Raw genomic sequence first — 12,194 nt, 5'->3', positions numbered from 1 at the left:
TATATATATATATATATATATAGTTTCCATCAAAACCATTGAAAACCCTCACCCACAAATACATATGGGTGGTTGTCTTGATGGAGAAATGAAAACAATCTATGTTAGAAAATTGGATAGGGTTACAGTGGAGATCTGGATATCCTTTGAATCGTGTAAAATTTTTTTGAGCTGATATTTCTATTTTATGTCTGAGTTATAAAAAACTCGGTCTAGGATAATCCCAATGTGACACACGAATCTAGGCACAGAAAACGTAAGTCAAATTGTTAAAAAAATTTGACTTCGTCTGAAGAAAACGAGAGCTAAAAAAGTCGTATTTTCTCCTCAAGATGAAAGTCGTTTATATACAAAACGATAAGTATGGTTTTGTTTTGGAGTTGGCCGTCATGGGTTGTTTTGGAAACAAGTCAAGGGAATCCAGAATTAATGAGAAAATCAATGGTTTCCAAAACTGATGATCTTAATCAGTTTTACATAATCACCCTCAAGAATTCAATTTTCCATTATGTACCCACTTGTAAAATACAACATTAGACCAAATAAGAAAAAACATCATAAATGGTCCCTATGGTTACCCACAATCTGAAGTTTAGTCCCTGTGGTTTAAAAACCTCATAGATGGTCCCTGTGTTTTCAAAACTTTTGATGATTGGTCTTTATTGCTAACTCCGTTAACTTTTGTCCGTTAATTGAGGGGCATTTTCGTCATTTCACACCATAGGGACCATTTATGATCTTTTCAGTTATTTTTTTAAAAAAAAGAAAAAACTAAATATAATTATTGAATATATAAAATCTCTCTCTCTCTCTCTCTCTCTCTCTCTCTCTCTCTCTCTCTCTCTCTCTCCGAAAAACACAATCGAATCTTCATCAGATGGTGGTGTTAACGGGTGGTGGTGGTATAAAGATTCAAACCAAATTCAATACAAGTGCACGTCCTATCTCTTTTCCAGATTCATACACATCCATACAAAGATGATTTTTTTATAAAGATTCAAACCAAATTCAAAACAAATACACACCCTCTCTCTTACGGATTCAAAAGCCAGAAATCAGGGGAAAGAAATCTCAGCACCAATCAACATGTTTGCATTAAGCAGATTAGGAGTAGAAACAAATGAATAAAAAATCAATTCGTTATCATATCTTTTGGAAGGCTTGATCGTAGTTATTCGAGAAAGGGATGATCTCGGAAGGGTTTAACCCCACACCCACCCTCACTACCATTTTCTCTCTGTTCCTCTCGTATCTTTCTCGTCTTGCAGGTCCAAATCTAGGTAAATAGCCCTCTCCACCCCTACTCCCCTCTCTGCTTCGGTAATCCCCATCTCTATTTTGATTTGCCCCCATTATGAACAACCATTTTCAAACCTCAAAAATGTATGGAACCTGGATGGGGAGACAAACACGAGGTTGTAAGAAGAAACCACAAAACGAGGCCAGAGCATCTTCATATTTAGAAATAAAAAATGAGCCTGGTCGTTATTGATCGAGATCAGACTCGAAAAGGGGTGATGGACTTATGCAACAAACGAGATTTATGTTTGGATCTTCAATGGTTGAGTTCCTTCGATGGCAGAAACGATCTTCAATAGATGAGAATTAGGGGCGATCTATCGGCTATCATCTTCATATTCAGTTGAGATCCATTGTTTTTATGCATCGTATGAAGTTGTCGGAACCCTAGCCTTCATCCTCACCGTCACTACCGACATCGTTTTCAACTAAAATCCCTAACAGGTCCCGACGCTTAATACCTACAACGATACAAGCTCCTAGAAGGCAAAGGGATGGAATTCGAGTTTGACAATAGAGGAGTGAAGCATAAGATTAGGAATGAGGATGAACAATTGAATTAGTTGAAACTAATTGAACTAGTGGAGAGAGAGTGAGGGAGAAAAAATAGAGAGAGAGAGATTATATATTGAGAGAGAGAGGGAGAGAGATTATATATTAAATAATTATATTTAGTTTTTTCTTTTTTTAAAAAATAACTGAAAAGATCATAAATGGTCCCTGTGGTGTGAAATGACGAAAATGTCCCTCAATTAAAGGACAAAAGTTAACGAAGTTAGCAATAAGGACCAATCGTAAAAAGTTTTGAAAACACAGGGACCACCTATGAGGTTTTTAAACCACAATGACTAAACTTCAGATTTTGGGTAACCACAGACCAATGTTTTTTCACCAAATAATAAGGAAAAGGGAGCATTGAATGGAAGCCCACAAAGTAATTAAAGCCAAGTAATAGACCTAAAAAAGATTCGAATCTGAGTGCAAAAGAATACAGATTACCATAAAGAGCATCTCACTGGGTGAACTATATAAACTTCATTTTAAATGCTGAACGACTTATTATATATACAAATATTAAATAGATAAAGGTTGAAACGTTTAACCTCAAATTGGACGTATTACACATGCTCTTTTTATAACATTACGTTGCATTTATTTCCTTAGAAAACACATTCAATGGATTAATTACAAAAAAAAAAATGTGGAGTTTAATTCGTTGTAATTTAGTAATAAAATTCAGTTGTTCTAAAAAACCATATAATTATACATTTCATATATATGAATAATGCATAACATATAAAAATACAACATTTTTGCTAAATCTAAGATTTGGTATTTGTAAACATAACTATATATATGCACATCTATCCTCACCTAATACTACATCGCATAATGCCGCCTATATCTACATTAATTACAAAATATATTTAATTAACCTTTTTTTTTTGTAAAATGTTTATCTATCTTTCTCTTGTCATCTTAAGATGAGCTCTATCTGCCTTCACAAGCCGATTATGGAATTGGATCCACTCTCTTTTGCACCTATTTCTTACCTATCATTTTTATTTTTCAAACAAAAACCAAGATAAATATTCTTCTCTATGATATCATTACCTTAAACATGTTAAATATGTAACAAAAAAAAAATTATATATTTACTTACCCTTTGCCATCCATATTTCCCATTCACAATTTGACCCTAAAAACACACAACCGACCACATTAAAATGAGATTAAATGACAATTTTACCCTTATATCTCAAAAAAATGAATTTCACCTGAATTCCAAGTGTAGGAATGACTTGATGAACGATCCATTGTGAATCTACCACACCAATTTTCTCATGTGCAGGCTATCACAACAACCAATTATGTATTAATAAATATATATATTTATTTATTTTTTTCACTTGTGTGTTGTCATTTTTCCAAATATTATTTATCCAGACAACACTTTACATGAAAAGGAAAAATGCATGGAAAGGGCAAAAAAGGAATTAACAAACCTCTACACATCTTCTAAGAGCAAAATCCAAACCCCATCCATGCACCAAATCATTCTCCATGTCCATAAAAAAACCCCAATATTAGTATATATTACAACAACATTTAAAAAATATCTTGAAATAGCAACATACTTACATTTCTTTACTAATAATAGCAATTTTACCAAAAATAGTAATGTAAATAGATTTTCCTACTTTATTTGTTACATATTGCTATTATCAGTAAAAAAAAATATTTTTACCTGAATCATATGCCACACACACCACCACGCTTCCCTAGAGAAAACCGGAGCCATAATCTCTACAAATCTGAATTTTTTTTTTTTTTAAATAAAAAAACTAGTTATAATTCCATGGAGAGAGAGAGAGAGAGAGAGAGAGAGAGAGAGATTACGCTGCACATGGAGGTAAATGAGGATCAATGCACCATCCAGGTCTTTCTTGTGTATCCCTGTTGACATCGAAAAAGAAAATTAATATTATAATATTTATATTAAAAAAATTAGGAAATTAAAAAAAATTTTAAAAAAAAAATGGAGAACGAACATACTTGTGAACTTCTTTATCACCTCTTCTTTTTGTCATTTGCCATGTTAATCCATCATTGGGTTCAAGCCCAGGTTGAGAAATCTCCAAACCATGTTTTTTAACTAACTCCATATACCTTCAACAATCAACAATTTCATATTACTATAAATATAATAAATCATTTATCAGCCAAAATTTATAAAAAAAGAAATATACTTGTCCCCATTAAAATGTTCTACACCAAGATCTTCATCCCATATAAATATATATTCATAAGCTGCCACAATATCTGGATGCATAAACCTCTTTGCATACCACCTATACAAAAACTTATTATTTTATTTAAAAAAAACAAAAAAAAAAAAAAAACAAAAAATGTAATTTTTTTTCTTTTAATGAAAATTACATACCATTTGGTTTGTCCTTTTACACTGACATGAATTGCATCCTTTGACCACTCAAACTGATCCCATTCTGTTGTTCGACCATCATAGTGAAAAAGCAAGATTTGGAAATCATCTGAAAACTAAAAAAACATTATTCCCAAATTAGCCTTGACACATTAAACCCAATAAAAACAAAAGGTGATTAGTAAAACCTTTTTTACTGAAGCATCAATGTTATCTCTTTGATCCCAACCAACAGTGAAAGTCACCAAGTATTTTGGTTTCTTCTTTATATCCTTATAAATCCAACACATTATAAATAAGTAAGTAAGTAAGTAAGTAACAATTAATGAATGTCAAACTAAGGGTAAAATTGTCATTATGTAAACATACCTCACCAGGATCACCCCATAATCTTCTTAAATATAAATCTGTTTGTGGGACCACAATTCCTGGAGGTAATGACTCAGCACCACGTGGATTTTTAGGAGCATAAATCTGAGGTTTTACAGGTTTATTAAACGAGTCAAGATGTTCAAGGGCAATATGGTCAAAAGCCCTTGATTGATATTCATTCATCATTGACAAACGACTGCTTGAAGGTAAGTTAATCTGTAAATTATCAAAGGAAAATCAAATGCAATATAAGTATATGTATATCCAAGATTTTAATTTTAAATTAAAGTAAGTTAACCTTGGTAAGAGCAACATATGGAAAATGAACCCCAATCAAGTATCCAAAGATTACTCCCATAATTGAAGTTATAATTAATCTTGCATTATCATTTGGCTTCTTTACAATGTTTCTGTATAAAAAATTTAATTATAAACAAACCAACAAGATTTGAAATTTTGAACCAAAGTTTGGAAAAAGTATTTAGGCTTTACCCTCGATGAATGTTTTTCATTGTGGTAAAGAAAGGCCAGATTTAGGGTTAAAGAAAGCACAAGGGAAATCCAATAGCATGAAGAGTTTCTAAAGAACATACAGCAAGTTCCCAAAGATATAAGAGTGTGAAACAGTTTTACTAAGAATGGAAATACCTGAAAAAACATGATTAGGAAAAAGTCAGTATTGGTTTGCAATCTGCATATGATTCAAAGTTTATGGGAAGTTTTTATCCTTTGTTAAACCAACAAAAGATGGAAGAAGAAAGAATTTTTTTTCTCAAATAAGCAAACAACAAGGTTTATAAACAGAAAACGATTTGTCTTGTTTCTGCATATAGATTAGCACCATTTCATCGAACTCAAATCAAGTGTCCTCTTTTGAGTTCAAAATTCATGTCTGGAACTTCCCTATTTTAAAACTAGCATGAATCGTATTTGCTTTTCCCCTTTTGATATGTTAAATCGAAAATTTAAGCTTCAACTTCCAATTATAGTAATTTAAAGTTGAAGAAACACAATAACATCATGGAAAACAACCAAGCATTTTTGCATATCACGTACAAACCCTAATCACATCTTGTTGGTGTAACAGAAATCGATCATATGAAATATTGTGGAGGAACTTGCACCATTCATTTGAAACGATTGTATGAAACATTCATACAATCAATGATATAACGCATGCGAATTCAAAGAAATTTCGGGTTAGAAGATGCTTACAGGTCTGAGGTCTCCACGATGAAAGGGAGAGAGAGAGATACGTCGTCTTCCTGTGAGATATTGGTATGGTTTTGGAAGGAAAATTTCCAGGGATTTTGAAAATGTTTTTGTTTTAACTTGATAATGTATCATAATTTGCTTACATCATGATATTGGGTATGTGGTGCCTCCATTAACGTTCTTCGTGAAGATTGATCGCCATTTTTTTTTTGTAATAGGCAATGGGTAATGGCCGATGTGCAGGCGCGAAAAGGTATTTGGATTTTTATAAGAGAAATTAAATATACAAATACGCTATAAATATTATTTGAAATAGAAACATGATTTAAGTCAGTTTCATTTGAAATTTAAGTTTTAAAACTAATGATAGAAGTTTATAATAATGTAATTTTTATTTTTTTAATCGGGTTTTTTATTTGGTTATAAAAAGATATCATGATTTTTAAAATTCATAGTGAAACTAAGACTATCCACGTATCGGGCCTTTCAAAGAAATTTTGCAATGTCACTAAGGCCATCCACAATGAGAGTTGTATAAGAGTTTAATAGAATAAATGCGAATATAATATAGAGGAGAGAGAGTGTGGAGTTGAATGATCATTAAACGGTGTAATGGAATTGTAATTGAAAATTTATGAATTTTTTAAGAATTAAAGTAAATATGTATATTCTTTTTCCTACTTGGCAATCCATATAACTATACAAAGTTTAATACATTAGAGATGGTCTAAGCATATATAGATTGCCACCTAGGACTTCATCTTTGAATATTTGAAAGACTTGCAAGTTACAAGTAGGTTTATAATATTATTTTAATCTACAAAATCATATGTCGCTCTTTTTTGCAAGATGTTAAATTTGCACTAGTGTAGATGCTCTAACTACATTCCTTACGTCTGTACTTTTTTTGTTGATCTATATTTTAAATACTTTCAAACATTTATGAATATATAATCAAATAAAAGAGTTCGTTATTAGATAACAATTTATTATAAATATGTGGTGTCTATGTAACTTATTGTATAAAGTTCATTCGGTTGGTTAAAGTGAAGATCAGTTGGGAAATTATAAGAGACGTTGGAATACTATAAGATCCCAAAAAACATATATGTTTTTTATTTTTATATATACAAAATTTATTTTTAAACATGTTTTATGTTATTATATCCCTTTAGCTCTCCAACTAAAGGGATTCTACGATGTTTAGCATTGTGATAAGATAACCACATAACTCATAAGGGTATTTTCTTTTCCTATTTATCAAAAATTAAATCCAATTGAATGTTGGTAGCTTAATGAGGACTCGGGGGATTCAAATTTTCGGCTTTAAATATAAAGCAACTCTTAGCAAATACTATTTTGAATATCGACAATATTTGTATCCTCATATCAAACTTATTGGCTCCACGACTTATTTTATAGTCTGACAATGAAAGACTTGTATGACAAGAAAGTCCATTGAAACTGAATAGTAAATTTTATATGGTGTCTCTTTATGTTGGCTATGATATAAGGATCTGAATGATGGTCGAGCAAGAAAAAACATGAGAGGAAGATAAAAGTAGCAAAAAGGAAGATATGGTGGTGGACATGTGGTAAATATTGTGTGAAGTTAAGATGCGTTTGATGTGAGTTCTAACTGAATCCAAAGAGGGGCTTGGTCCAAAAAACCCAATTTGGCATGTTTGATATTACTTCAAAACTATTGGGACTCAGTCAACACCAAGACTCAGTCTATGAGAAAGTTTAGATTCTTAGGTATCAAAAATTGCACCTCTTCTTTCTTCTCACAATAGCAAGTCTTAGGCTGCGTTTGACGTGCCACAACTAGCTGAAAAACTTGTTTATTTTTCGAGTTTTTTTAGGTTATCATGTTTGGTAAGCCAAAAAACTAGTTTTTCAGAAGCTTTTTTACAGACTTTCCAAATATACCCTTAATTAATTATAAAAAACTTATTTTGGAAAATACCCTTTTATGTAATTCTATATCTTTCATCTAACTTATCAACTAGTTTTTACCAAACGCTTTTTTTTACAGCTAACTTATCAGTTAGCAACTAGCATTTTAACCATCAGCTAGCTTTCAGCTATCAACTAATTTTTCAGCTAGCACGCTAAACGCAGCCTTAGTGTTATTTATTTATTTATTTATTTGCTTATTTTATACCATAATACAAACCTTTTTGTGACAATAACAAGGAATAGATAAGTAATTTTTTATATAGTTTCCATAAAAAAATTATTGTAACTTACATAAAAACCATGAAAGCAAGCTATGTGTACATTTAAATGGCATTAACTAATCGACCATAGATTTAAGATTTGATAACCTTACACCATGTCTTCTCACCTTTATTTTTTAAAAAACACTTCTTTTACGTGCTCATCTTATTTCATTCACAATTTCAGTTTATAATAATTCTCAAATAAACAGTTAACTAACATTTAGAATCATTTTTAAACAAAATGGTACAACAATCATTTTTTTCTTCATATTTTCAATTAAACCAAAAAAGAAAAGCCTTTGTTATCCAATACTTTACCCATACATTACTTGGGGAAAAAAACATCCCCTAAAATTCCATAACAATTTCAACACACAAGAATCTTGGAATTTTGCTTTTTAATCTCATAAACAAGTCAAAAACCATTTTATTTTTTCTTGACAAATCACCATTGGTTTTTTCTTCAAATAACTGAAACTTTGTGTTTACAAAATACACCATTATTTTAATAGTTTTCAACAGTGTTTTGTGAATAAAAAAGTAAATAGTTGGTTTCCAGTTTATGACATTCAAACCTGTTAAAAATACGATCAACCAACAACACTAGTCTTGGCTGCAAGATAGGTAAGAGACTGTTTATGATAATTAATCCGAAGTTGTTTATACTTTTTAGTAAAAGTCACAACATCAATCTCCTTTCCAAGAAGCTGTTCATGTAGCATTTCTGATTCCTCATCTGTTTTATTCATACACTCTGAAAGTAAAATCACCATTAATATATATACATCATCAGATTACTTCCCAAAAATGACAAATAATCAATTTTAAATATTTATTTTATTTATACCTTGTAGCTTGTTTAGCAAGGAATCCGGGGAGTAACATTGAAGGAGTTGGGTTTTTTTCTTGAGGTCATGTAGCTTTTCTTGAGCAGATGCTAATTCCATTGTTCGTATGATCATGCACTGTAAGTGTAACACCACATGAAGTTATCAAAAAGGAATCGGAAAGGAATTGGAATTTCAGGGAATAAAGGAAATGTGTTTTGGTTGGTTATAATGAGGGTATTTTGGTCTTTTAATAAATAAAAAGAAAGAATGGAACTGATTTCCATTGATTTAGCAAACAAATATAGGCCGTGGTGGAATGGAATTTGAATTCCAGTTATATGAGTTTTAAGTGCCCTGAAAAACTCACCTGGTTCCTTAATTCAGTTATCTGGGGTTCTTTTTCCAAGTTTTCTCCTGCATAAGGGTATTTTAGACATTTGGTAAATAAATCCATGGTTAAATATTCAGGTTACTAATTTGATAAAAAGGCTAAAACTTACTAGCAAGTTGCAGGGTTTCTTTCTTAAGCTCATCTCGTACCTGGTTTTAAAAAAAAAAAAAAACAAATATATGTAAGAGAAAGTTACAGGAATTAGCAATGTTATACTTGATCTTTTTACTAATATAGGCATTGTTATTTCTCACTATTTGTCCAATATATAAAAGATAAAAATAACTGGGAAACTAAATGAAAACATCAAGAGTTTAAGAACTTGTGATTAAAAAGATAAAAGTTTGTTACTTACATTATTCTGAGTTCTTACAGGATCAATTGAAAGCAAGAACTGTTGATAGGCTCCTTGGTCAGATAAAAGCCTCCGTAACTCATCAATACTACACCAATCATATAATGCAAAGATTAAATACACAAAAATTCAAAAAAAGTAATGATGGTTGAAGAATGTTAACATGTTTGAAAGGAAGGGTACCTTTTGTCTTGCAGATATACAACTGGAGATTGAGTTTCATGAGATGATAAGTGAGATCGATCTTCAAGCCTTTCAGTGTAAGTGTTGGAATTGATGTCATTAGGAATAGGAGAGCCGGATGAACTTGGTGGACTAGCAGATGGAGGATACCATGAATTGGTAGTACTTTCCTGTGGCCTTGGAGAAGAAACTTGTTGCTCTTGAGGAGAACCCCTGAAGGTTAGAAGCAAACATTACTTTGATGGTGTATGGATCATAGTAACATTAAATTTACAAACAGTTGAAAAACTAGGTTAATTGTGCTTATTTCGTTTTTCATAACCAAATCGAAGCATAAGAAAGAACATAATTTGATTAGAAACTTTACAATTATGGATGTGCAGCTAAAATCTCTAAAGCTCTAATTCGATGTCATCCGTCTAATCCAAAACTACTGGTAAATCAAAAAATTAAGCACCATCGAGTGCAACTACATGGTTTGAAATTCCGATTGGAGCAAAATCAGTTAAAAACCCTCAACTAAATAGGATTCAACACCAGACCTTGAATCCAAGCAACAAAATGCACTACCTAATACCGATCATTCTATCTAAACACCAAAACCTAAAAGCATCCTTAGATTGAATTAGAAGATAGGGGAAAATAATGATTACCAGAACTTGAACATATCTGTCAGAGGCCGTTGATCTTCCAATTGTTGCAGTGGTAAAAGAGCTCACGCTGAGAAAACGAAACCAACACTCCAACACAATGAGATACAAGGAAGAGAAGCGATCGCCGGAGGAATAAAACTGACGGATGTAAAATTTGGGGTTACGGGAATTGTGTGCTCCGATAATGTCTCCCCGGTTTGCTGATTTATACTACGAAGATGGAGAGAATAGTCAAAGCGACATTTTCGTCGTCAACTTCGGAGTTACAACTTTCAACCCTGTACTTTCTTTTTTTCAGTTTTGCCCCTCAAAAGTTTACATTTGTAGTCAAATATTTTACCATTGACGCACGGATGGTCCCTGTGGTTATGGGTTACTTGCACGCTTGGTCCCTAGAAAGATTTTTTAACTCAGACCATCCCTGAAACTTTAATTTGTTACCCACCTAGTCCCTCAATTAACTTCTCCGTTTGTTTAGCTGTTAACAGCCCCCACATCGGGGACATTTTTGTCCTTTCACCTTTGCAACAACTTAAAAACCCTTCCCCTTCGTCTTCCCCTTATTTATTTTTTTGGAAAAAACCATTCATTAATGGAGGATTTTAGGGTTCATCCTTCATCTTCATGTTCTTCATATTTCCGGTTCTACCCTTGTGTTGATAATGGTTCTTTGAATGTAGTGTTTGATCTGAAAATCTTTTGTGGTGTTGATGTTTAGGATATGATTGTTGATTGGGTTTCTTAGCTGATTTTCGTTTTTTTTAGCATAGACGGTTTGAAGTTGTTTTCGATGTTGACGATATTGTTAGAACATGAATAGTTATATGATTTCGTTAGTGAATCAAATGAGGATTTCGAAATCAGATTGATGATCGAATTTGAGTTTCGATGGAAACAGTTTCGTTGAACTCGATCTTGAACATACTTGAGGAAGAGGTAGAGCTTCATCCGATTGTCATTCAATGGATAAACCGATTGAAATTTTACCCAAAAATCGATTTCGTCCCAAGACATCAGATACATGGAGAAACCGGTTAAAATTTTACCAAAAAAACGATTACGTATAGTTTCAGCATCAAATTCAACTTTTACATTCATTCAAAATTTCTGAAATCAACGTTTATAATGGGTATCTATACAACTCATACCAAATTCACCCCAGAACATCGATCCTCAAAATCATCAGTTACTTGTTTATTTACATAATCGATCCAACACATATCATAAAACCACTCACAAGAACTCCAGTATCATGACGGATTCAAGGTCTTAATAAGATGTATTCAATCACTTCGATAGATAAGGAAATGGTATGATCTCTTCATCAAAGTTGCATTGTGTTAGATTGATCTGAGATGAAGAAATTATACTCAAAAAGGTTGAAGTTGTTGATGAATTGCCAAATAGAAACCACGAAAATTTAGGGTTTGAAGATGAGAAGCTTGAGGACAACCTTCGGTATGTATGAAATGGATGGAATCGATTACACCACTCCCTAGAGCTTAAACATGATGTTGAATCGACTCGGTGAGTCGAGAAGTGTAGATGAGTGTGTTTGTATGCTTAATCGATTTGATCTCAATGGAGATGGAGTTCTTGTTTGTTTGAAATTGTAGTTTTAAAGGGAGTCGAAATGGATTTGATGCTTTGATGATAAATTGATAATACAAATTTGATGGGTGTGTGTTTTAATTGAAGAAAATCGAGAAGTAGATGCGATGTTTATA

At 32.1% G+C, this 12,194-nt stretch overlaps 2 protein-coding genes across 3 annotated transcripts; both read right to left on the bottom strand.

Annotated features, from left to right (window-relative positions):
* Positions 1 to 2,508: 2,508 nt before the first annotated feature.
* On the bottom strand, positions 2,509 to 8,268 carry LOC111886061 (uncharacterized). Of its 2 annotated transcripts, XM_023882303.3 has the most exons (14): positions 5,831 to 5,966; positions 5,108 to 5,263; positions 4,914 to 5,025; positions 4,613 to 4,831; positions 4,432 to 4,515; positions 4,244 to 4,359; positions 4,050 to 4,151; positions 3,856 to 3,969; positions 3,700 to 3,756; positions 3,548 to 3,614; positions 3,306 to 3,359; positions 3,078 to 3,152; positions 2,963 to 2,998; positions 2,510 to 2,852 (listed from the first exon to the last, which is right to left on the bottom strand). In XM_023882303.3, the coding sequence occupies exons 2-14, from the start codon at positions 5,125 to 5,127 to the stop codon at positions 2,760 to 2,762; spliced, it is 1,149 nt and encodes a 382-aa protein (XP_023738071.1). In that variant the 5' UTR covers positions 5,128 to 5,263; positions 5,831 to 5,966; the 3' UTR covers positions 2,510 to 2,759. The 2 variants fall into 2 exon arrangements, with proteins under 2 accessions (XP_042757621.1, XP_023738071.1); XM_042901687.2 differs by lacking the exons at positions 4,914 to 5,025; positions 5,108 to 5,263 and having other exon boundaries at positions 2,509 to 2,852; positions 5,831 to 8,268.
* A 152-nt stretch (positions 8,269 to 8,420) lies between these two features.
* On the bottom strand, positions 8,421 to 10,658 carry LOC111886083 (vacuolar protein-sorting-associated protein 37 homolog 1). The gene is made up of 7 exons (XM_023882320.3): positions 10,468 to 10,658; positions 9,815 to 10,027; positions 9,632 to 9,719; positions 9,386 to 9,425; positions 9,253 to 9,299; positions 8,903 to 9,020; positions 8,421 to 8,809 (listed from the first exon to the last, which is right to left on the bottom strand). Exons 1-7 carry the CDS (start codon positions 10,479 to 10,481, stop codon positions 8,646 to 8,648), a joined length of 684 nt encoding a protein of 227 aa, XP_023738088.1. The 5' UTR covers positions 10,482 to 10,658; the 3' UTR covers positions 8,421 to 8,645.
* Between the last annotated feature and the right edge of the window lie 1,536 nt (positions 10,659 to 12,194).

The sequence above is a fragment of the Lactuca sativa genome, chromosome 1 (genome assembly GCF_002870075.4).
Source record: "Lactuca sativa cultivar Salinas chromosome 1, Lsat_Salinas_v11, whole genome shotgun sequence".
Lineage (NCBI taxonomy): Eukaryota > Viridiplantae > Streptophyta > Magnoliopsida > Asterales > Asteraceae > Lactuca > Lactuca sativa.
The sequence above is the reverse complement of the archived record's forward strand: the minus strand, read 5'-3'. Positions and strand labels throughout refer to the sequence as shown.